The sequence below is a fragment of the Rhinoraja longicauda genome, chromosome 1 (assembly GCF_053455715.1).
Source record: "Rhinoraja longicauda isolate Sanriku21f chromosome 1, sRhiLon1.1, whole genome shotgun sequence".
NCBI classification, from domain to species: domain Eukaryota; kingdom Metazoa; phylum Chordata; class Chondrichthyes; order Rajiformes; family Arhynchobatidae; genus Rhinoraja; species Rhinoraja longicauda.
In genome coordinates this window covers 60,089,027-60,115,347 of record NC_135953.1, presented here as the reverse complement: position 1 = coordinate 60,115,347, position 26,321 = coordinate 60,089,027, and the positions used below count along the sequence as shown (strand labels likewise).

Here is a 26,321-nt window from a genome sequence, read left to right as displayed (position 1 = left end):
AGCAACCAGCCTTAAGACTGAGTTGAGCTACAGGTGAAACATGAAGCCTGCACATCCAGTGAACGGTAAATAATTGTCCCCTATCAGCTAAGTGCATACTAGTAACAAAGCTACAGGGCTTCAGGGAGCAGCAAAGGGATAGGACTGACTGGATGGATGAAGTATAGGCTTCGAATGGTCCCTTCTGTGCCATAACAGTTCCGTCAAATCCACGTGAAGAATTGAACAGTTCTCTGCATGTGGAAAATAAGCAGTCATTGGTCTTGTTTTATTATTACAAGTAACTAGGCCTCTTTCCTGTTAGCTAGATATCACTGAGTCCTGCAGGGCTGGCACAGAATGAAACTCACGATTTCACCTTAAAGTTACTCTCAATTATTGGTGCAATCAGATCTTGCCACAGTGGTGTAGCTGGTAAATGTGCTGCCTCACAGCGCCAGAGACCTGGGTTTGATCCTGATATTGGGTGCTATCTGTGTGAATCTGCACATTGTCCCTGTGACCGTGTGGCTTTTCTCCGGGTGCCCAGGTTTCCTCCCACATCCCAAAGACGTGTGGGTTTGTAAGTTAATTGGCCTCTGTAAATTACCTCATGTGTAAGGAGTGGATGTTAAAATGGGATAACATAGAAGTAGTGTTAACAGATGATCGATGGTCAGCGTGGATGGTCGCTGAAGGGTCTGTTTCCATGCTGTGTCTTTAAACTAAAATTTATGGTTGGATTTTTAAATTAAAATAGTAAAAGAACTTCAAGTGAACTTCAAACAGAACAGGTCAAGGTGCATCGACCAAACTGATCATGGTTGCCTGAACTGCCAGAACATTACTGACGTGGTTACTCTGATACCTTGCTAGATCATGCAAACAACAAAATTCAAAAGGAACAATTAATCTTATTTGACACATTTAATAGTGCACTTGATGGTTATAACTGTACAGACATACAAAGATATAAACACATTCTAGGTTCTTTATGCCTTAGCACTGAGTAAAATATGTACAATATTTTAAAAAGGTACAAAAAAGTATAATTGAGGTATAAATACATGAATATTTAAATAATTAATAACATGCGTTATCCCTATTTGGCAGTATGCAGCTAGACATGTGTATGTGTTTATAATACAATGGTATATACAGTGACATCAGATTCTACAAATAAAGAAATTCTGGTAACAAAACAGACAGAAAGACAAGCTAGCATTTTTAAATGAAGGGACAACACTGATATAATTACAAATAAAATTTGCTTTCATTGCCACAAATTTCACTAAATGCTCTTTACATAACACTGAATGGTAAATATTTTAAACAATATTAGATAAATCCTTCTTTTAAATTCTGCACACTTAGGGCTCCAGCTAGCTCCCACACTAACAAAGGGGCATTGAATCCCCAATGGCAGCTTATTGTATTAACTACATTCCATTTAAAGCCTCAAACAAACAGTAATGTTACAGTAAAACCTGTAAGAAAGGCTACTTTCTATTTGGGGATCTCTTGGCACCTACACAACCTATGGTTGTTATCATACTCTCATGATTGTCAAGTGAGGATGAAAAGATTAAAACAAAAATAAAAGCATTTAAAAGGTTAAAGGTTATCTTTAGTATGTCTGAATTATCTCACTAATAAAGTTGGGGGATCTTCCATTGCTTGCCTTTACAAATAGTATCCAAACCATGAATAGGAAACCCTTGAAGAATATTGGTTCTATTATAAAAATATGATGGACTAAATAAACAAAATGTGATAGAAACCTCATTTGGAGGCTCACCACACAAATGTGACACCACGCCCACATATTCCTGGAAATAGCTTTTAAGTGTGCACAACGCCATAGTTCTGGTCCCATCATCCAAGTAAAACATATTGATCAGACGTCATTAAAAACAGCAAAATATTTTGTTTTACTGCATGGCCCCTGAAAAACCAGAACATTCTAACAGCACTTCCAACAGTAACAGAGTTGTGCCTGAACATCAAATACCTCCTTCTCCTGGGGTTGCTTTGAATACTGGGGTTTTTACTTGCCTTTCCGGGACATTGCATTAAATGGGGATTCCCAAACACTGGCTTCACTTCCCTTAGATTTGGTCTAGTGGATCCTGACCAGGATCTTGGTCTGGACACCCAAAAATAAGTGCAGTAACTTTCAATCTGTTTGCTCTCAGGAAAGGGTGCATTGTTTGCCACTACTGATACCCTGAGATGGTGGTGATTGAATTCCTGATTAAAACCTGTTGGCCAATTTGAGTCAAACCTGTAGCTTTGGGATTGAAGCAGTTGGGAATTGCAAGTTCTCCTCCCTGATGAGTTACTAGCCGGGTTTCTACCACAATCAGTAACCTTTGTGGACACACTGTTCCTTGCGCTATATATAATAAATAGTGGAAACACTTAGCTAGTCAGGAAAACATCTGCAGAAAAAGAAACAATGTTTTAAGTGAGAACCATTCATCAGAACAGGAAAAAGTTAAGAGATAAAACAAGCAGAGAAATGGGGGAGGAAAAGAAAGAACAGAGATAAAACAGAAGGCACGAGAGTTCCTGGGCATTTTTTTTCTCCAGATTTGTAGCTTCTGAGATTTTTTTTTTTTTTAACTCAACACAGTGTGATTCTAACAATCTCATGATTTCTGGTCTAAATCAAAACCACTTTAATCAAAAACTATTTTTCCTAATATCATTGGGAGCCACGAGCGGAGAATTGGCAATCGCAATCTTGACTCGGCAACAACAGGTGCTGCTCATGTTGCACCCGCAGAGACTGATTGCTATGCAAGCAAATGCTCTCCCCCTCACCCCAGGAAATGTAGTGGGCTTGGTTGCAATGTCTGGGGAGGCTGCAAGCTATCACTAAGCCAAGGTATGGCGTGCCTTTACGTTCAGAGTTGATTTTCAGCAGACGCCGGTTTATTAAACTGTTGGAAATGCTGGCAATTTGACACACAACAATTTTCTGCTTCAGAAGGGGAAGGAGAGTGAAAAGGAGCCGCTTCTAACTCAAGAATTTTACTTCATCTCAACATGCAAAAAGGCTAACATTACCACAATATATCAGAGCAAAGACAAAGTCAACGGGTCCCCAAATAGATCATGAGTTATAGGAGCAGCATTGGGGCATTTGGCCCATCAAGTCTACTCCGCCAGAAAAACAGAAATGATGCAAAATGTTCTCTTTTATTGAATTCCTATTCCTTTCCCTATTATTGTTTATCAAAGATGTGTCATCTATTACTCCATAGCAACAGGCACTTTGGAACGTCAGGTACACTTTGGATAAAATAAGCAGCAGGCTGTTGAAAATGTAGTAGAATCTGGCTGAGGTTATGAATGTGTAAAGTTATCATTGCATTTAAAAATGTCTCCATAGAAATGTTCAGGACTACACAAGGCTCTTGAATAGTGGGTGGTATGAAATATATAATATTGTTCAACCAAAGAACTTCTACCATTAAGACATTGCTGGTGTCAGACAAAACAATATTGAAAGGGATCAAGGTTGCTCTTAAGCTCTGAGCAAATCTTGGACTGTAGTGGTGGACTTTGTTGGCAGAACTCCTAGATGCAGAAATGTAGAATGCATCTAGCATGAGTTCAGATGGAGAGAAGTGGCCCTGAAGTGGTCCCCATTGTCTTTCACACAAGTTACTACCTTTACTTCTACTGGACTGATCAATTGTTGGGTGTCGTTCTAGCACGCCAATGCGTTCCAAGCAAGAAGTGTACCAGACACCATGTTTTACACAATCTCCCACATTTCAGTTCCTTAGCAACACACATTGCTTCCATGTTAACTAGATACCTGAACCAAGCAAGCACAACAGAAAAACCAGAAACTCTGAAAAAATACAACAATGGTTTATAAACTATTAAGTTATGGATAGTAATACGAAAAAAAACCCCAAATCACATGAACGCACCAGGGTATTCTTGCACAGAGATATGATTTATATTATACAAAATGCTTGATGCTTCACAGAAGCAATTTTGGCCTCTGAAGAAGCAAATGCAATGTATGCTTGCACTTCATTTTTAATTAAAGACCATTAATCCAACTGTATTCCAGTAAAGGCCTAGATCACAGCCCTCATGAATGAATTAAGCAGCTTTTTAAAGTATATCACTATGGTCAAAATTAAGAATTTAATTAAAAATAAAATAATTAATTCAAGGTCTGATTCAAGCGGACCTCTCATTGACATGTAACGCGGGTCCACCACAGTTTCCTTACAAGCAGAGTTATTCTTTGAAGCATCGTGCTTCAGAGTTAAACAGACTAGTTCATTGGAAGGTGTCTCCTAATGCTTGGTGTCTTGACTGCCGGAGCCGTGAATAAGAAGAGAGTCCCGTATCCTAACAACTTCTGCTGCGCACAAGTGTCCAAATACTTTATTGTACCATTCTGGCATCCGTCCCCTGAAAGGTGCAAGAAAAAAGATTAAAAATGTACCTCTCTAATATAAAAATAGAAATCACACATTTGACTGTCCAGAATTACATTCTTCTGAAAAAAGTCAGAAGCCAATGACAATATCCTTTCCTTGTTATTCAAGCAGCCCAGATTCTGATGCCAGCTTTTATTTTTAAAGAAACAGGGCCTTTAATGCCTCTATGAATGTTCAGCTTAAGAGTGGCTTCTGCCTCCTCCTGCCTTAATTAACCAAATGCTAGTGACAATGGGAAGGGCTTTGGCAGAGCTGAACACCAAAGCAGCAAGTTTTACGCAGAGAAAAAAAAATTCTACTCATCACATTCAAGGCCTTATAACAGTAATTCACCCCTGGATTTTTTCATCTCTGTGCCCAAGTGAGCAATGTGGACAGTCCAATAATCTGCCATTGCATTATTTTGAAAAGTGGCGATGATGTTGTATAAATGCTTCTACTGGAATAAACTTGCTTTCTGGACCAAACAATCAAAAACTCTGGGAAGTTTATGCATGGAAACCAACTTTTACACTTCCAGTATTTTTAAATGTTGCATTCACTGAGCATTATGTTACCAATTAAACATTTTAACACTTGGCTCACATTACATGATTACAATCAAGCCGTCCACAGTGTACCAGTCTTTCCACTGAAGATGCTAAATGACACAAAGTGCGGAGGAACTCAACAGGTCAGGCAGCATCTCTGGAGAAAAGTACTGGTGACTTTTTGAGTCAAGACCATTCAGTCGTTCCACTGACAGGATAGTACGCAACATAAAAGTTTTTCACTGTATCTTATCAAAAAACGAAACTAAACGAAATACGATATTCATCTATGTTTTAGACTTTAGAGATACAGTCTGGAAAGAGGCCCACCAGGTCCATGCTGATCAATGATCACCCGGTACACTAACACTATCACTATCCTACACACTAGCGACAAATCACAATTTTTACCAAAGCCAATTAACCTCCAAACTTGTACGTCTTTGGAGTGTGAGAGGAAACCAGAGCACCCAAAGAAAACCTGTGTGGTCACAGGGAGAATGTACAACAGCATCCATAGCTAGGATTGAACCTGGTTCTCTGGCACTCGAAGGCAGCAGCTCTATTGTTGTGCCACTGTGGACAGCTTGATTGTAATCATGGAAACTTTCCAGCGACTGGATAGCACACAACATTTAAAAATTTCACTGTACACGTGACAATAAACTAAACATTATATTTATGCATTTTAGCGTGTTGGGAAACTCGTTCTACAAATGTGTTCATCTCTGCACCTAGTGGGATTTAACAAGAGCAGGCTAATGTTTGCATTTCACATTGGTGTCCCACGATTACAAGATACACTGATAAATACCTTGTGTCTATCCTGCACAAGTAGGTGAGCTTGGATTTCCCTGACCCGCAGGGCTCGATTAGGTATCGCGCGGTGAGGGCATTTGCTCGGACTCCACCAACCACTGGTGTTCCGCTGTGCTCCACCGAGGTGGCCACTAACGCACAGCTGCCCTTGGGCAAGTTAGTCTTCCACGTCCTGCAAAGAAATTGAACAAGTCTAAATGCAGATTCTTCAACAACTATATAAACAAGAGAAATACAAACAAAAAATTAAGTATTGTTATTCTACAAGCTCTTTTCCCTTCATTTCGGCTTCCCTCCTGTAAGACCAGTCTCACTCTACAGCACAAAGGTAGACACAAAATGTTGGAGTAACTCAGCGGGACAGGCAACATCTCTGGAGAGAAGGAATGGGTGACGTTTCAGGTCGGAATCCTTCTTCAGTCTGTGGGTATCTTCGGTTTAAACCAGCATCTGCAGTTCCTTCCTACACACTCACTCAACAGCATACCAGGGAGTCACATGTTTTCATGTGAGCCCAGGGAGGTTACTTGAACGTGTTCAGGACTGCAGTTTATCTAGATAGTTTCATTTGCACAATTACCTCTTTCTGCCCTTTTTCCCCCTGGATTAGGGAACATGGAGACAGTCCAATTGTAGCAGACCATTTACTATCTAAAACTGAGCCACAGCTGCCAGCTATCTCAGATTCATCAGGGATCAAACTTGCTAATTTCCTGTTATGCAGGGGAGAAGCATTTTAAAACAGCTGTCAGTGAGGATCATGCTAGGTTACCTAGTGTCACTTTACTCCCTGCAGATGATATCTAGAGGACTGTGGAAATGTTTACCTTATTAGTACGTAATCTCTGGTTGGATGTGGGGCCATGCTGCTCTGCACGTAGTGATAGATGTCCGTTTGACTGTTCAAACTTTCAATGACCTTTGAGCTAAGGAGGTCTTCATCCCAGAGGTGACGGTCTCGCAGTATCCGCCAGAGAACATCTTCTGGGGCAACAGGAACCTCAATAGAAGCCTTCCACAGCTTTAGAGGTGGACCGTCGCAAACCTGGGCACAGAAAGTCACATTGAAATCTTTTGACTCTTTACTGCTAGGATGCAATATGACAGTTGTTTACAAGATGCTTGGATATGCATGGCTTCTAAACATTACTTCCCCAAAATTCAAATGGAGACCAAGTTAAAAAACCCTAGGTTTAGGTTTATTATTGTCATCTGTTGTGAGGTACAATGAAAAGCTTTGTTTTGCATGGTACACAATCAAATCAGATAATACTATACATTGATACAATCGGGTCAAACTCAAGCACAATCGGTAGAGCAAAGAGAAAGCTACAGCGTGCAGAATATAGATCGCAGCATTGAAAGTAGGAGGAAGGGCGCTGGTGGAAATGTATCTAATAGTTTATGCCAGGTCTCAGCCATTTCCAAGAGTATCCATCCTACCCAGAGAGAGGTAGACCTCCTCCATCTGTCAGTTTTTAGGGGCTCGGGCCAATGCTGTTAATTAGTGGTCCTGTTCTGAGACAGGTTATGGGGCATCTCAAGGTAATGGTGGATATATTAAGAAACATAAATACTCCAGCCTTGGTTTGGCCTCATTGGTGCAAGAAAACAATTGTGGAATTAGTTGTCTAGGATCTGCGACGTGGGGCTGATTGGACCAATGCTGCAATAGGTGGGAAGGTTGAGATGAAGGAAAACAACTGTCTACGTTTCTGTGGCCTATAGGAGGCAGGGACCAAGATGGGTCCTGAATGGTACCTTAAACCCACCAATCATGAGCAAATTGACTCTACAGTTGACAGAAGGGATCAGTATTCCGCAAAGGCACTTGCAGGAACAATCCTGGTGGGAGCATTGGGATTTTTCCATATGAAATTATGGACCCACTTTCTATTCCCAGATGGATATGCCAAATTCACCTCGTGCACATTTCCATTTACAGCAATCAATGAAAGATTGTTTGCTATCTCACCATCTTATTTTGATGAATGGATTCTGACACTCCCTGTATTTGCACAGTGGCGCAGCGGTAGAGTTGTTGCTGTACAGCGCTTGCAGCACCGGAGACCCGGGTTTGATCCCGACTACAGGTACTGTCTGTACGGAGTTTGTACATTCTCCCTGTGACTGCGTGGGTTTTCTCCGAGATCTTCGGTTTCCTCCCGCACTCCAAAGACGTACAGGTATCTAGGTAAATTGGCTTGGTGTATGTATAAATAGTTCCTAGTGTGTGTAGGATAGTGTTAGTGTGCAGGGATCGCTGATTGGTGTATCTCTAAACTAAATTAAACAGCATAGATCCACTGCTGCATTTAACTTTAAACAGTGGGAAGTACCTTTTTGTAGGCTAGCTCTGCTGACTCTGATGTCGAACAATTGACCCAGCCTTTAAACTTGTCCTTGGCCTCCTTCAGCAGAGTGTGGATGTAATTCTGCAGATGCGCCCGGTAGTCCGATGATTCACCGCCAAGTTGCTCCAAACTGATTGGCTGCAAATCCTGCTCCATGTAAGAGTTGCGGCATTGGCTCATCATTTCCTCTGGAATCTAGTGAATAAAATAGTGCAGTGATTATCATAACTCTCTTTTCCAGCTTTCTCCCGCCAACTCAAACAGCCTGAAGAAGAGACCCTGACCAGAAATGTCATCTGCCCATTCCTTCTATAGATACTGCCTGACCTGCTGAGTTCCTTCACAACACTGCGTTTTGCTCAAGATTCAAGATTTTTCAGCATCTGCAGTTCCTCGTGTCTCCAGAGTGGAGAATGATCTGGAAGAAGTTGGAAATCTGGAAAATTGTTTTGAATCAGCCAGCCAAAACTGATGTACTATAACATCTCCTCTTTGACAATAGACAATAGACAATAGGTGCAGGAGTAGGCCATTCAGCCCTTCAAGCCAGCACCGCCATTCAATGCGATCATGGCTGATCACTCTCAATCAGTACCCCGTTCCTGCCTTCTCCCCATACCCCCTCACTCCGCTATCCTTAAGAGCTCTATCCAGCTCTCTCTTGAAAGCATCCAACGAACTGGCCTCCACTGCCTTCTGAGGCAGAGAATTCCACACCTTCACCACTCTCTGACTGAAAAAGTTCTTCCTCATCTCCGTTCTAAATGGCCTACCCCTTATTCTTAAACTGTGGGCCCTTGTTCTGGACTCCCCCAACATTGGGAACATGTTTCCTGCCTCTAATGTGTCCAATCCCCTAATTATCTTATATGTTTCAATAAGATCCCCCCTCATCCTTCTAAATTCCAGTGTATACAAGCCCAATCGCTCCAGCCTTTCAACATACGACAGTCCCGCCATTCCGGGAATTAACCTAGTGAACCTACGCTGCACGCCCTCCATAGCAAGAATATCCTTCCTCAAATTTGGAGACCAAAACTGCACACAGTACTCCAGGTGCGGTCTCACCAGGGTCCGGTACAACTGTAGAAGGACCTCTTTGCTCCTATACTCAACTCCTCTTGTTATGAAGGCCAACATTCCATTGGCTTTCTTCACCATTTGTTTCCAAACTTAGTCCATTGCCTTTAGTGGGGTTAGAATTTCAGATTTCTGAAGCTCCACACCACTAAAGACAGTACTGCTAAACACAGGTGGTATCTATAGACTTTCAACTTTACTTTAGATCTGACAGGACCAATCCAAGTAGATACAAGGAATTGCAGATGCTGTTTTACAACAAAAAAAAACACAAGAAGCTGGAGTAACTGGGCAGGTTTGGCAGCACCTCTGGGGAATATCGATAGGTGATATTTCGAGTCTGGATCCTCCATCAGAAATGATCCAGGGTTGACTTTCAAGTCTGAGCAAAAAACAAACTGCTGGAGGAACTGAGCAGACCAGGCAGCATCTGTAGAAGTAAATGGATCCATAACATTTTGGGTCAGGACCCATCCATCAGTCTCCATTTCCCTCCACAGATGCTGTCTGGCCCGCTGGCTTTCTCCAGCACTTTGTACTTTGCTCAAGTTTGGGTTTGGTTTATTGTCACGTGTACCGAAGTACAGTGAAAAGCTTTTGTTGTGTGCAGTGGAAAGACAATGCATGATTACAATCGAGTCACCCGCAGTGCGATTTAGACGAGGGAATTAAATGTGACGTCTCCAAGGTTGCGGATGACACAAAGCTGGGGGGCAGTGTGAGCTGCGAGGAGGATGCTATGAGGCTGCAGAGTGACTTGGATAGGTTGGGTGAGTGGGCAGAAGCATGGCAGGTGCAGTAGAATGTGGATAAATGAGAGGTTATCCACTTTGGGGGCAAGAACAGGAAGGCAGATTATTATCTGAATGGTGTCAGATTAGGAAAAGGGGAGGTGCAACGAGACCTGGGTGTGCTTGCACATCAGTCACTGAACGCAAGCATGCAGGCAAGCTAATGGCCTTCATTGCGAGAGGATTAGAGTTTAGGAGCAAGGAGGTCCTACTGCAGTTGTACAGGGCGCTGGTGAGACCGCACCTGGAGTATGTGTCTCATTCTGGTCTCCTAATTTGAGGAAGAACATTATTGCTATTGAGAGAGTGCAGCGTAGGTTCACCAGGTTAATTCCCAGGATGGCGGGACTGACATGATGAAAGAATGGGTCGACTGGGCTTGTATTCACTGGAATTTAGAAGGATGAAAGGGGATCTTATAGAAACATATAATTCTTAAAGAATTGGACAGGTTAGGTGTAGGAAAAATGTTCCCAATATGGGGGAGTCCAGAACCAGGGGTCACAGTTTAAGAATAAGGGGTAGGTCATTTAGGACTGAGATGAGGAAAAACCTCTTCACCCAGAGAGTGTGAATCTGTGGCATTCTCTGCCACAGAAGGCAGTGGAGGCCAATCCACTGGATGTTTTCAAGAGAGAGTTATATTTAGCTCTTAGGGCTAAAGGAATCAAGGGATATGGGGAAAAAAGCAGGAACGGGGTACTGATTGAGAATGATCAGCCATGATCATATTGAATGGCGGTGCTGGCTCGAAGGGCCGAATGGCCTACTTCTGCACCTATTTTTCTATGTTTCTATGTACAGACACAGGATAAAGGAAATAACGTGAAACACGTTTAGTCCAATATAAAGTCCGGTAAAAGTCCGATCAAAGATAGGCCGAGGGTCTCCAATCAGATAGGTAGTGGCTTAGTTGTTGGTAGGATGGTTCCGTTGCCTGATAACAGTTGGAAAGAAACTCAAACATTGCAGCATCTGCAGTCTCTCGTGCCTTAATCCTGCCAAGTACCACTAGGTCTGGGATAAAAATGAAGAAACACAAACACAGCAAACCTTGAAAAGCTTTTTGCACTCAGCGATCATGTGGGCCAGGCCCTGGGTAGCAGCCAAGTTTTCATTCAAGTCCTTCTGGTCGGGTTTGCCCAAGCTTTGTTTCCGTTGGATCACTCTAGGTTAAAAGGGAACGAACAAGGACCTCATTAATATGTAACGACCTATGAACAAAAGCACAGACACCTAGGTGCCAGTGCAGGTATTTGTTGAGCTGGACAAAAGGATCATTAAACAGCATCAAACCTTGTAAACTTGCACAAGGATCAATGATCAGGGCACTTGATTTATGGCACACATTAACTCACATGGGAGTAAAAATTCTTTCACTCCAGTTACCCTGCAGCAATTTGTCTGTTTTCGCAGTCATCCTGAGACAGTGGGACTTGTCTCAATTTAAATTGGTTCATCGACTGTATACCAAGGTCAAGCTCTTATTTTAATTAGAGTCTTGGAGACGGCGGTGGAGTGTGGGGACGGGGCTTAAACTGACATTTTGGAACAGTCCCTTATCAGTTTCACTCACTGATGGATGACAACTTTACACAATAGGCTCCACACAACAAATAATTAGGAAGGACATCATAAAGAAGGCACTTTCATATCGGCACTGTTTTCGTTTGGGAGTCTTGACAGCAGTTTCCTGTTGTTTGTGTAAATGAAAAATGAAGGGGTGAATTTCCCCAGTCGTGCTGGTAATCCGAGTTTTCAACAGTTCTGCTGAAGCTAATGTGACAGCTGGTTGCCCCTGCAGGCTTTTTTTTGCAACGATTCCTAACCTCCCTGCGCAGAAGGGAATACAAAGTGCAGGAGTAACTCAGCAAGTCAGGCTTCATCTCTAGAGGACAGTGGAGTTTGCTCGTTCTCTCTGTAATTGCGTGGATTTCCTCCGCGTGCTCCAGTTTCCTCCCCCATCCCAAAGATGTGCGGGTTTGAAGGTTAATTGGCCTCTGTAAATTGGCGCTGGTGTAAAGAGAGTGGATGCAAAAGTGGGATAACATGAACTAGTGTGAAAGGGCAATCGATGGTCGGCGTAAACCTACAAATCCGCACGTCTTTGGGATGCGGGAGGACACCGGAGCACCCAGAGGAAACCACGTGTAAACTCCCAAGGTCAGGATTGAACCTGGATCTCCGGCACTATGAGGCTGCAGTTCTACCTGCTATTAAAGTGTGCCGATGGTGTTTTTTAAATAAATTGTATTATATTGAAGTACATAATATATTATATTCTATACCTAAAATATGCTGCCCTAGTAATATTAAAGACAAATACAATGTATCCCTATCAATGAGGGGGCACCTCATTGAAACATACAGAATAGTGAAAGGCTTAGATGGAGTGGATGTGGAAAGGATGTTTCCACTAGTGGGAGGGTGTAGGACTAGAGGTTGTAGCCTCAGAATTAAAGGACATTCTGTTAGGAAAGAGATGAGGAGGAATTTGTTTTGTCAGAGGGTGGTGAATCTGTGGAATTATTTGCCACAGAGGGCTGTGGAGGCCAAGTCAGTGGATATTTTTAAGGCAGAGATAGATAGATTCTTGATTAGTGCAGATGTTAGAGGTTATGGGGAGGAGAATGGGGTTAGGAGGAAGAGATAGATCAGCCATGATTGAATGGTGGAATAGACTTGATGGGCTGAATGGCCTAATTCTACTCCTATCCCTTATGACCCTTATAAACCAGTACCTAGGGGAGGAGTTTTCCCTCTTGAGAGTGTTAAGATGGAAGAGTGAAGGGGCCAAGCACACAGCGAGGTTTGTCGGTGTCATCTGGTTTTCTTCCACCATAGCAGCGACATCACTGAGGAAGTAGAGGAGCGTCTGCAGAGCCTCTCGATTCTCATCGGGCAGCAGCAGGATGCCGGCCTGGATCGCCTGGAGACGTTGATCCTTCGGCACATCTGCAGCGCAAAGCACACTGATTAGAAAGGCAACGACCGCTTTTCAGACTCGACTTAGTTAAAGTTCGGCAACAAGAGAAAGCTGCAGCACTCTGCTTGCATTTTTTCAAAATGTCTCATGTACAATGTATTCATTTCAGGTCTAATGGCATTTGTTAACAAAGACGCAAAGTGCAGGAGTAACTCAGTGGGACAACGGCATCTCTGGAGGACATGGACAGGTGATGTTTCGGGTCGGGCCCCATCTTCGGAATGATTGCAGTGGGGGATGGGGGGGGCAAGCTGGCAGAGAGGTGGGAACGGGACAAAAATTGCCAAGTGATAGGTGGATACAGGAGGTTTTTTAATTGGCAAATGCGGTGGCGAAAGGGCAGAGATGTAAAGAAAACCAATAAAACTCGACCTCGCCAGCATTCCCCTCACTCGCCAGCATCCCCCTCACTCGCCAGCATCCCCCTCACTCGCCAGCATCCCCCTCACTCGCCAGCATCCCCCTCACTCGCCAGCATCCCCCTCACTCGCCAGTGCTTGCCCTGCTCCCACCTCTGCTCAGCTTTCTTCCCCCCACAAGAATTAAATCTGAAGGGTCCCGACCCAAAATGCCCGTTGTGCACATCTTCCAAATATGCAGCCAGACCTGCTGGATTACTTCAGCACTTTGTATCTTTTTTTGTAAACCAGTGTCTGCGGTTCCTTGTGTTGACAATAGCTTTGAGCGGCTCTCTAATTTGTGCTTACCAGTACATCTAGATTGTTAACATCTAGATGTACTGGTAAGCACAAATTAGAGAGCTGCTCGAAGCTATTAAGTATGTTATATCAAGCATGCTCTTCAAAAGAACGCTAGTGGATAGAAGTTAAAATGAACATGTAATCTGATGCTTTCTTCTCAAGCGACTTGCAATGCAAACTAGCAACTTGCCCCAACAATAACCATTAATGTAGCAAAATTTATCCCAAGTGCATTGGCTTAAGGTGTAAATCATTTTATGCCTGGTCCATTCAAAGTGAGCTGATCTCAGTCTGCAGACCATTGAATAGAGCAGGCATAACTAAAGGCTTCTAAGCTTTCAGATCAGAGATTCGGGTGATCAAAGATGGCCCTGTTCTGGCTCCTGACTTGTGAACTGATGACTTCAAGGGAGAAGCAGGAGTACATTGAAAGAAGAGATAAGAAGTTTTTCAGCAATTTGAGTCCCCAGACCATTGCTACCACACTGCACATAAAAACGCTAGGCAGAACTTTGACTTAATTTATCCCAAGACAGAACAAAACTGCTTCCTTTTTTGTTCCAAAATGCAAGGCCTGTTGAAGTTTTTATTACAAGGCCTAAGGTGATGAAACCCAGAATGACTAATAGACCTATATAGGGTTACTTCGTTTGGCTTGTGCGGTGGGCTAAGCAGAAAATACATGCAAACTATTTCAGGAAGAAGGCTTGAATAAAGACCTTCTGTGAGTACACATCACTGTAAAATTATACAGCATCCACAAAATACACATCATCTTCAAAACATCCATCACCTCAAAATATTAAACAGCTTCAACATATTTACTCTGAATCAAAATGGAGCTTAAGTACATAGTTAAAAGAGTGATTTCCCAGACATTTACACTTAAATTGTTTCTGAAACATCAGTGCCAAAATAGCCAGGGATACTCACACACAGGGAATTGTTGGACTAAACACGTCATGTCATTTTGATTCAGAGTAAATATGTTGAAGCTGTTTGATATTTTGAGGTGATGAATATTTTGAACATTATGGGCATTTTGTGGATACTGTATAATTTTACAGTGATGTGATATCATCAACACTTGGCCATCTTTGGGAATTTCAGAAATACCAATATAATTTTCTTTATCTGGTGGTTTACAAGTGGAAGAGTACAAGCCGACAAAGCAAATTCTAATTAAATGTGTCAGTTTGTCAGGTGTTCGTGATGCGATTGTGGTGAAGGTGAAACATAGTCTCTGCACTTCTCCAAACTACACTGACAGACAGCGGTCCCAGACTTCCGCTAGACACAAGAATTGTTTGCAAGGTCACACGGAGGTCTTGTGATTTAAACACGACCTGGGGCAGCCTCTGTCAAAGATGCCTGCAAATTTTGTCAAATACTCACAGACCACAGGCGTAGTGGGAATGGGGCAGGAGGTGGTGTGGGTGCTGCAGACCAGGAAGAAGGTATTCTCCACCCACCACTTGAAATGATCTTTTACTTTTCCCCATGAAACTGATCTCTAGCAAGGGATTATCTATGAAACCATTACACCAAAAATGACTGTGTCTTCAGAGGTCCTAGTTGCCTGTTGCAGGGGACTGTATATATTGTTCCTAAGAATAAGATGTCATTTGGTAATGTTCAACCTTACGTTGAAGGGGTAAGAGTTCATGGGAACAACTGACGACATTTTTGACCCGTGTCCTTAAGACAGAGAACTTAGTAACATGGTTTCAGGACAATAACCTCTCCCTCAAAGTCAGCAAAAATAAGGAGCTGGTTATCAACCTCTGGAAGCATGGCGGAGTACATGCGCCAACCAACCAGCATAAATGGTGCTGAATTGGAAATGGTTGATGTTCCTTGGTGTTAATATAAGCAATAATCTGTTGTGGACTAACCACATTAATGCCAATGCCAAGGCACACCAACTTCCTGAGGACACCGAGGAAATTTGCCACACCTGCTATGACTCTTTCAAATTATACAGAGGTACCATAGAATGCATACTATTAGGTTGCATCTCAGCTTGATTTGGGAACAAATCTTCCCGAGACCGCAATAAATTGCAGAGGGGGTTGTATATATATAGACAACTCCATCACATAGACCAGACTTTTCATATTCTCAATGTATCTTCCACTAATTGCTCCATCTATTGCACTTGTGTTAGGTTTGATTGCACTTATATGGTATATTACATATGATTGAATAGCATGGAAAACAAAGCTTTTCACTGTACCTCGGTACATGTTGCAATAACCTAATATCTAAACATTAGTATCTCCAGATCCCGGCAAAAATACTGAAGGCTATCGACCCAAGATAAATATAACCGGGGGTATCCAGAATTAAATATTTCTGCCAGACTGCAAATTGTCTTTTATTTACTTACACTGGTAGATCTGAAGAAAGGTTTCTGAAAGTTTGCTGGTCATCAATGGTTCTGGCAGGTCTCTGAAATACTGTTTCAGCATATCCGCCACGTCATAGGCGGACTGGCCTTCATAGTTTACACCATCTGTGCAAGTCTCATTCATCTGTCGCAAGGCTTGGATTCGTGACTTTACTCCAGACTTCCGGAATAGCCCAACCTGTTTATTAAAAGTGTGGAGGAAAAGATTATAAAGATCAGTCAATGTCAACACCAGGGAAATAGTACGATAGATAGGAAGTCCATCGGTATGGCCTCTTTATCTTTCTCAAATATACTTTAAAAAACCATAACTTAAGATTAATTAAAAAATAATAATCGTTAAATTACAACTGAAAATGCATCAGGTTGATAAAATGGCGAAGATGGCTATGGGATGCTTGCCCTCATTAGCCAGGGCATAATGAGCAGGTAAATCTTTATAACTTTTTTTTAATTTGACCACATGTGGAATACTGTGTACATGTGCAACATGTACCACTTTGATTTGACCACATGTGGAATATTGTGGGCAATGTTCTTCAGCATCTGTGGAATTCTCTGCCTCAGAAGGCAGTGGATGCCAATTCTGTGAATGCATTCAAGAGAGAGCTAGATAGAGCTCTTAAGGATAGCGGAGTCAGGGGGTATGGGGAGAAGGCAGGAACGGGGTACTGATTGAGAATGATCAGCCATGATCACATTGAATGGCGGTGCTGGCTCGAAGGGCCGAATGGCCTACTCCTGCACCTGTTGTCTATAGCACACTATAGAAAAAAGCATGATTTCTCTAGGAAGTATGCAGAGGAGATTCACCAGAATGTAGTCTGGCATGGAATATTTCAGTTATGAGGAAGATTGAATAAGTTGGGTTTGCTTTCTTTGGAGCAACGAGACTGAGGGGGGTCTGATAGATCTCAAAATGATGAGCAGCATAGACAAGGCAGGCAGTAAGTAACCTTTACCCATGGCACAAGCATATAAGACCAGAGGTCATAGGTTTAAGGTGAAGAGTGAGGTGATCAGAGGAAGATTTTTCACCCTGAAGTTTGTTGAATTTTGAAACACACTGCTGGAGGTGGTAGAGGCGGGTACTCTGACAACACTTTAGCATCTGATTGAGCACTTGATTACCTACCAAGTGCTGTTAAGTGGGATGAGCGTGGTCTTGGAGATATACAACACAAAAATAGGTCCTTCGGCCAACTGAGTCCACACTCACCATTAGCCACCCATGTACATTAATACCTTATTAATCCCATGTTTTTGCCTCTCCAAATTCTCAACCAACTCCCTCCAAGTTTCTATCAATTGCCTGCATTCCAGGGACAATTTAACGTGGTCAAATAACTTACCAACCCACACATCCTTGGGAGGCAGATAGAAACCTAAACACACGGAAATAATCTGTGCAGTCACAGGGAGGATATGCAAACTCCACAGACAGCACTGGAGATCACCGTGCTGAGGACAAATAAGAACTTGCTGTTCTGCATGGATATGGTGGGCTGAAGGGCCTGTTTCTGTGCCGTATGATTATTATATCAAGAAATCAACTTTTATCAGCATTGATCAATAGTTCAGTCAGCTCACAAGATGAAACAAACAAAATTCTCGAGTAACTCAGTGGGTCAGGCAGCATCTGTGGAAGACATGGGAGGGGCAACGTTTCAGGTCGGACCCTTCTTCAGGGTCCAGACCCGTGACATTGCCTACCTACGTCCTCCACAGATGCTGCCTGAACTACTGAGTTATTTATTCACAAAATGCTGGAGTAACTCAGCAGGTCAGGCAGCATCTCGGGAGAGAAGGAATGGGTGATGTTTTGGGTCGAGACCCTTCTTCAGGGTCCAGACCCGTGACATTGCCTACCCACTTCCTCCACAGATGCTGCCTGAACTACTGAGTTACTCCAGAAATTTGTGTTTTGTTAAATTTGTAAACCAGCATCTGCAGTTCTTTGTCTCTGCAGCTGACAAGGTGAATGTTTAAATGTGAACGTGTGGTGCTATTGTGAAGTACACGAGCAGACACTGACCTGGTCGAGACACTGGTTGCGGAGGTAACGCATGGCTTGCTGAATGCTCTGGGGAAGAGGGTGTCCTGAGCGCTGAACGTTCACCAGCAGTGGGACTCCAAAAACATTACGGTCCTTATAATCAGGAACCTTGATCCTCTTCATAAATTTGGGCACAGCCCTGAAAAACAACAAGCACAGAAAAGTCCGATTAGAAATGGCTCACAAATTCTAGGAAAGGAGCTTTATTGATTATTTAAAGGGGCAAAGTTTGAAGGAGATGTACAGGACAAGAAAAGCTTTTCCTCATCTAGCCAGTGAAATATTGATATTTAGTTCATTGATATTGTACTAAACTGAAAATAAATATAAATTGGTCAAGGAAGATGAAAATTTTCCTGAACTCATCTGCAGTGAATGGGCATACCATTCTTTTATTTTATCATCTCAAGATTATTTCTCTTTAGTATCTTCCCTGAAGTACCAATATCTGTTTTGCCTCTCGAATTGTCCTGGGAGGTGGGAGCAGGTGTAAGTCTCCAGCCTGTTCTTGCTGCAAATGCATACCTTTGCTCCAATATCATTCAATATTTCCAGTTATCAAAAACCTAACAATCCCAGATGTAAAAGTACCAATTAATCTAGCGTCACGTGCCATTTCTGGGAGTAAGTTCCAAATTTCTGCCAAGTGTTAGAAGGTTCCTTATTTTACTCCTGGCTCTCATTTGTAAACCATGACCCATGATTCCAGATATTCCTACTGGTAAAGCAGTTCCTCTCTAATCTCGTCATCAGTTCCTCTGAAGGATTAGTCAAATCACTCCTGAAACTTAAAAATTCTACAGGTCTGTGGAATCAATATTTGCAATTGAATTATTGGAATTCTAATATTTGTCTGGTAACTCATTAGCTACACTCCCCCCACGGCCAATATAAATATACCCTTCTAAAGATGGAGGCAGTACTTCAGGTCTGATCTAACCATGTCTTTCCGCTTTTATCCTCTTATTTCTTAGCTCACTATCTGATTTTGACATTTTAGTCAGTCTGAAGAAGGGTCTCGACCCGAAACGTCACCCTTTGCTTCTCTCCAGAGATGCTGCCTGTCCAGCTGAATTACTCCAGCATTTTGTGCCTATCTTCAGTTTAAACCAGCACCTGCAGTTCTTCCTACACATTTTGACATTTTAATGATCTCTTCACATTGACCAAACTCTTGACCATCACCACGACTGCCATATTTTCACTGGTTAATTAGTTTGTAGATCCATCCTAATCGACTGGGAATAATCTCAGTTAATTACACTACATTCTGTTTTCTATAGGTTTGCCTATTTACTAAATCCATCAAATACCTGTAATTTAATGCTTCAAAACTTATAGTTTAGAAATAGAGCATGGAAACATGCCCTTTGGCTAACCATCCACGGCGATCATTGATCACCCATTCATTCTAGTTCTACCTTTTCCCACTTTCTCATCCACTCCCTACATACAAGGGGCAATTAACAGAGGCTAATTAACTTACAGGCATGTTTTTGGGATGTGGAAGGAAACCAGAAGGAAACACACATGGTCGCAAGGAGAGTGTACAAACCTCGAACCCGGGTCTCTAGTGCTGAGAGGCAGCAGCTCTATCAGCTGCACCACTGTACTACCCCTAATCCTTGCTTCAGCAGCAAGAATTGTTAATGTGAATAGTTAAAAGCCCAACACAGATTCTGACGAGACAATAAGTCATATTCTGCCAATAAGATTATTTAATCTGCTCTGTCAAAGACCAGGTTAATAATAAATTCATACATTATAGGAGCAGAATTGGGCCATTCGGCCCACCAAGTCTACTCCGCCATTCAATCATGGCTGATCTATCTTTCCCTCTCAACCCCATTCTCCTGCCTTCTCCCCATAACCCCTGACATCCTTACTAATCAAGAATCTGTCAATCTCCACCTTAAAAATATCCATTGACTTGGCCTTCACAGCCCTCTGTGGCAATGAGTTCAGCCTTCAATTCCATCAGCTTTAGCTGTCAGTTTTTTTTAAATGAAGGAATTTTCAAGCATCTCTAGAAGTCCATATAAGTAACATCCATTTACATTCTCCTAAGTACTATGGTCAATTCCTCAAAAAAAAAATCATTCCAATATGATTTTTTTTTTAAATGAGACAAGCAGAAAGGTCTGTTGGCCACATCACAAAATGGAACCTGTAGTCAATAATAGCAGAGAGCCCTGGGCAAAAAGCGTAGATGATCCCCGTTTGATTTGTATACCAAGGCAAAATGAAATCTAATATCCCACCGCCCCTAATGATACTACTTTGTGAAAGCCTGGGTTCAATGACGGAGTTGACAATGTATGTTTTATGTAACATGAGCTTAATTTCATTCAGCCTCAAGAGGACCAGAAGGCCCATTGACTTTTAAGATGCTGTGAGACTAATGTGAAAATTCACAGTGTCAAAGGGGAAGAAAGCACAATGAACAACATTGCTGAAAAGAAGCAAACATTTACAGCTTGCGCCCCTCACGGACTCTTTGAACAGCAAACACTCCAGCAGCTGACTGAAGACATACTGTTGAGTTTACCTTGAAGCTGTGAAACACATATGCAACCCAAAAAAAAACATACTAGGCATCTTTCAGTTGGATGCAAAATGTATTATTGTCGGTGATGGAAGGATAGAACCATATTTCAAGTCAAGAGCACTTCTTAGAAAAGTATAGTCAACAAGAGTAGTGGTGAATGTCGTGAAAAATTACACCAGGTCTTGCAAAGCAGTGGGAAGCACGGTTATTATTTTTCAGATGGTCACGAAGAACTGGGCAAGCAATTAAGTGGAATAAAATTACAGAAAGTACTTGTTCTTAAAGGGCTATATATCTGGGAGGAGACAGTGCGAGTGAGGATGTCTGAAGAAATCTCTGATATCTTTTCAGTGTGGTTATATCCCTTCATCATCAATGTTCCAAAACCTAGGTTAGGCGTCGACCACCATCTAAGATGGAAAAACCCATTGAAAAACGACATAAATGTCATTTATGTGATTTTCCCAGTGTTTCCGAGACTACTGCCGAAGATGAGGCAGGGCAGGAGAAGGTCTGTGGAATATGGTCCCTTCTGCTTCACACCAATTGTACCATGTCCCAGCATTTAAATAGATATCATGATAGCAAGAACTATCACATAATCGTGCATCTTCCTCTGACCCTGATCACTGAAGCTAATGATCCAAAGTATTGTGGAGATAACTAGCTAAGTATATTGAAATTTTAAACCTGGATTATTCAGGCCAGTGACCTGTAAAATGTATTTATTTTCTACCTTATATTTTTCCTTAGAAGACTAAGACATCGTTGTGGTTGACATTTATGCCCCACCCTTTGCTTTCTGCAATTTAAAACTAGGTGCACTGCTGAAAGATCTCAGATGACAAATTAGAGGCTAGCCTGCGATACTCATTTGTTTAGAAATAAGGAACTGTAGAAGATGTTTAACACACAGAAGGACACAAAGTGCTGGGAAACTCAACAGGACCAGGCAGCATCTCTTGAAAACAAGGATAGGCGTTGTTTTGAGTCAAGAAGAAGGGTCTCAACTCAAATTGTCACCTACACCAAGAGATGCTTGCTGACCTGCTGAGTTAGTCCAGCATTTTGTTTCTTTGTTTTATTCATGCTATGCACCCGTACTCACCAATTAAATCCATGCTTGTTAGAGGGTGAATATTTCTCCATCAGGGCAGTGAGCTTCAGGAGAGAGAATTTCTGGAGCAGGTTCATTTGTGCCACTGACTGACTGTTAATCTGCAGAGAGGCTGAATTCAAGCTTGGCCTGTGAGAGATTTGGAAACTGCCCCATCGTAGTCTCTGCCGCCTGGTTAATTAAAAAATAAAGACACGTCAGTCAACGGATTCATCTTTTTTGTAGTTTAACAGGTAATTCTCATTTATATAATTATTCACCAAGAGTATAATGATTTTTGATACAATGGGAGGAGTAACATTCTAAAACCAGTAATCTGACATAGAGTTAAAACATTGTTTCTCCATTTAGCAACATTCACAAAATATGTTCAGGTTTACTAGATAGTCTGGGATTGTGAAAAGCAGAGTACTGCAGGGGATTATTTAAATGTTTGTTCTCAGAATCCAAACCTACAAAATATATTCCATCTTTCCCCTCCCCACTGTCCCCAACCCTCCCTCCAGCTTAACATTTCAGTCCTTCTCACCCGTCTCTGACACCCTTGTCACCTTTTTATCTCTAGCCTTTAGCACTCACTCCACCCATTGCCAATCAAACTCCCCTTCATCTGTATCCACCTATCATTGGCCTGGTAGACACGGACCCCAACTGCACGGGCCTCACTCAACCACACCAGCGACGGACCTCAACTGCATGTGTCTACCTTCGATTTAAACCAGCATCTGCACTTCGTTCCTACCTCTCATTTGCCAGCCTTTGTCCTACCCCACCTCACTTTCCCAGCTTTCTCCTCACTTTGTATTTTGCTGCAAAAGATAATTTGACCTTATTTTTTACTATCACCTGAATATTATCAAGGACTGTTTTATCATTTCAACCAAAGTCCATTTCTGGATCATGCACTAAAACGTTTATTTTGACTGAGGTAAAATTTCCAAAAAAAAGCCAAACAAATCCCTTTTGTACATGAACACAATTTATGCTTCCATCTTCTCTTACAATAATTCACGTTCTACCAAAGTTAAACTTTCGGTCCTCTGATCTTATTATTTTTTTTGTGTGGAGAGATTTCATGCTAAACATCCACCAGTATTCTGTGAGAGTTAATCAACAACTATTCATTCTGCACATTCACAGCACTTTTCTCTTCCAAAGTCTCATTACTTTACTCCAGTCAATATTCCCACGGGCGCATCTCTGACATCCAAAATTGGATAGAGTTATTAAAAAAACAGAAAACGTTGGAAATACTCAACAAGTCAGCTACTGCTGTTGAAGAGAAATAGAGTAAACCTTTCAGGCTGAAGACAAGTTGCTTCTCTTCCCACAGAGGTACCTGACTCGCTGAAGATTCCCAGCAATTCTTGCTTCTATTTTAGATTTCCAGCATCTGCAGTTTCTTATCGATTGTCATTTATAGAAAATTATTGTAAAAGAGAAAAGTACAGGTTGACCTGTCCTACCTAGAATGCAGCATTAGATAAACAAATATGATTTAAAAAAAATACCTGCTGGAAATCTGAATTAAAACCAAATATGTTGAAAACATTTATAGTTATAAGAGAATGATTTTCACAAATGTGAAAGACTGCCACTAAAAATATTAAGTATTTATTAGACATTCAACATCTATTAATTTTGAGGGGTGTCTAGCATTTTTCAAATTAAGGGATTCATAGATTGTTTAGGTTTATTTATTATCATGTGTACCGAGGTTAGGTGAGAAAATTTGTTTTGTATGCTATCCAATTAAATCAGGTAATATTGCAGATTAATTCAATCAAGCCAAACCCAATGACAATAGATGTCTCCATTTTGGGGTTCCTCAATATAGCAGGAACAGGTATATTTTGTTACCCTGCAGCAAGTAAACATTGTCACTGCTGACGAAGACTCTGATGCTGCATGTGTATTGTACAGAGTAACATAGAAACATAGACAATAGGTGAAGGAGTAGGCCATTCAGCCCTTCGAGCCAGCACCGCCATTCAATATGATCATGGCTGATCATCCAGAATCAGTACCCTGTTCCTTGTTTCTCCCCATACCCCTTGATTCCAGTAGCCCTAAGAGCCATATGCAACTCTCTCTTGAAAACATCCAGTGAATTGGCCGCCACTGTCTTCCGTGGCAGAGAATTCCACAGATTCACAACTCTCTGGCTAAAAAAGTTTTTCCATTTCTCGGTCCTAAATGGCCTACCCCTTATTCTTAAACTGTGACCCCAGATTCTGGACTCCCCAACAGCAGGAACAATTTTCCTGCATCTAGCCTGTGACCTCCTGCTTGTGCACAGTAGTTACAGATAATTACGAACCTATTTGACCTTGTCAGTGAAGCACCAACACCCGAATCCCTCCTCTCCCGGATTACAGCATGCTCCTCTGCCTCATTGATGGAGTTCCCGGTGCTGTCAATGTCGCTAGGGGAGACCCTGCCGTTCTCGATATCCAGGTGTATTTGCTTGGGGGATGAAGGGCAGGGAGAAATAGAATCCATTGCCGAATCAGAGTCCCCCTCATCAGAGAGTTTCTCCGACCACTGGTTTACAATCCTCTGCAGCCCGTTAACATGGTGAAGAATGTCATCCAGTTCTGGGAAAATGTCCTCCTCGTTCCCTAGATCCGCCAGATCACCAGTGCTGGAATAAAGGTGGGATCCCGGCACGTTGTCGTAGATACTGAGACGGCTGCCTTGAGAGCTGCACGAGTTGCGTCTACGCCCAAAGGTGGACTCTTTCGCGCTGTCAGCACTGCTCTCCCTGGTCAAGCTCCTGTGCCTGTGGCCAGGAAAACTCCCATGTCGCCAGTTGACAGAAGAGCTGTCAGGGTGGCAGGGTTTGCCATTAGAAAGTGCTTTAGGAAAGGTGCCTGGCCTGTGATCCTCGGGAACGTAGAAGATTACGTCCTCCTCCTCCATGCTCTTCTGGTTCTTTAGATTTTGCTGCCTGGTGTCGTTAATCATTGACTGACTAAAAGGATCGAAGCCCTCCAAATACATTCCACTCCGCTTATTGCACGTGCTCCGGCTGCGGGTCCTGGTGACAGGGCTGGGTGTGCTCACTGCACTGCTCGTCTCAGACTGGCTGCTGCTGCTGCTACTTGTTTGAGTGGAATAAGAAACACTTTGGTTTCGTGCCGTGGTAACATTGCCATTGAGTGCAGATATCTCAACGCAGTTCAGGCGTTTCAGTTTCTCCTCATCCATGCCTTCTTGGAGCACAGGCCCACTGATGACCAGGTTGTTCTTTGAAGGAAGTTTCTTTTTACTGTGGGAGCTCTTAATGCGCAGGCTCTCCATTCTCTTCAAGAAGCTCTTGGCCTTGGACTTTGTGTTCCGTTCAGCCTTTGCGTTGAAGGTAAAGCTGGAGGTGTCCTTTGTTGAAGGGAGGAGGCCGTCGTTTGTGTTGGAGTTCCCTGCGGAAATTACGCTGATCTCGGAATTTGTCCTCCTGGCCTCCACGTCCTTCTGCAGGTTTACTCCGCTGCTCCCCGTGCTGCTGGCACTGTGGATCGACGCCACCTCCTGCCGCTCGCTCAGATCAGTCAGGACACTCTCATGGCTCGCCGTGTTCTTCAGCAACACCTTGTCGCCGGCAAGGTCATTCATCACCTCCGGTGGTGGGAAAACGTCAAACTCCTCTAACCGTGACCACCGCTTGCTGTCTCTCTGGAAAGTCCACCTCCCGCTGATGGCACACGGCTCATCTTCATCCGAATCTTCACTCTGCAAGGAAACATAAGCTGTTAGGTAGAACTTGCAGCATTCAGGAGCTGAGCTCAACTTCAAATTATAGTATGTGTAGGGGGGAACTGCAGATGATGGTCTAAATCGAAGACAAAGACACAAAATGCTGGAGTAACTCAGCGGGTCAGGCAGCATCTCTGGAGAAAAGGAATAGGTGACATTTTGGGTCGAGACCCTTCTTTCTCCAGAAATACTGCCTGGCCCGCTGAGTTACTCAAGCTTTTTGTATCTGTCTTCAAATTATAATGGGTAGTCTTAAGATGAAACCAATAAATGAACTAATTGTTAAGAGGAATGAAAAATTCTCGCTGAAAAAAAAAAATCAGAATAGAATCTCTCATCTACATCTCTCATTAGTACATCTACCTCAGGACAGCAATGCAAAGAAGTTCCCATTTGCTTCCAGAGCTTGAGCTGAAGACCAGTTTACTCCAGGGTGCATTCACAGCAAGTCTGAGAAAAATCATGCCCCCAAAGTTCCGTGGAACACCTAATAGCTGTTTTTTTTTTAGCAGATTCTGCATAGAATTGTGGACTTGGGCTTCTGCATCTGAATGGTACATTGGCAGAATTCTCGGTGTCCTGCCAGCATTAAACTATATGTACCTGTGCCCAGTAAATGGCGCTGCTTGCTGAGGCTTTTACGTCGAACTTAGCGTTTCCGCTGATGTTAGCCACATCTCTCCCGATATAAACTTAAAAGATATTTATTTCTCATCTCTAATGAA

The 26,321-nt window shown here is 42.5% G+C and overlaps 1 protein-coding gene across 4 annotated transcripts in view; it reads right to left on the bottom strand.

The window, feature by feature from the left end:
- Nucleotides 1-919: 919 nt before the first annotated feature.
- dlc1 (DLC1 Rho GTPase activating protein) overlaps nt 920-26,321 on the bottom strand; it is a 387,268-nt gene continuing 361,866 nt past the window's right edge. For all 4 annotated transcript variants that reach the window (XM_078398141.1, XM_078398150.1, XM_078398159.1 and 1 more), the window contains 10 exons: nt 24,164-25,572; nt 21,835-22,014; nt 18,158-18,317; nt 16,102-16,300; nt 12,771-12,980; nt 11,079-11,197; nt 8,140-8,349; nt 6,628-6,845; nt 5,796-5,972; nt 920-4,422 (listed from right to left, as the gene is read on the bottom strand). In XM_078398141.1, the coding sequence (XP_078254267.1) occupies nt 4,305-4,422; nt 5,796-5,972; nt 6,628-6,845; nt 8,140-8,349; nt 11,079-11,197; nt 12,771-12,980; nt 16,102-16,300; nt 18,158-18,317; nt 21,835-22,014; nt 24,164-25,572 (3,000 nt within the window). In that variant the 3' untranslated portion in view covers nt 920-4,304. The remainder of the gene's footprint in view (nt 4,423-5,795; nt 5,973-6,627; nt 6,846-8,139; nt 8,350-11,078; nt 11,198-12,770; nt 12,981-16,101; nt 16,301-18,157; nt 18,318-21,834; nt 22,015-24,163; nt 25,573-26,321) is intronic.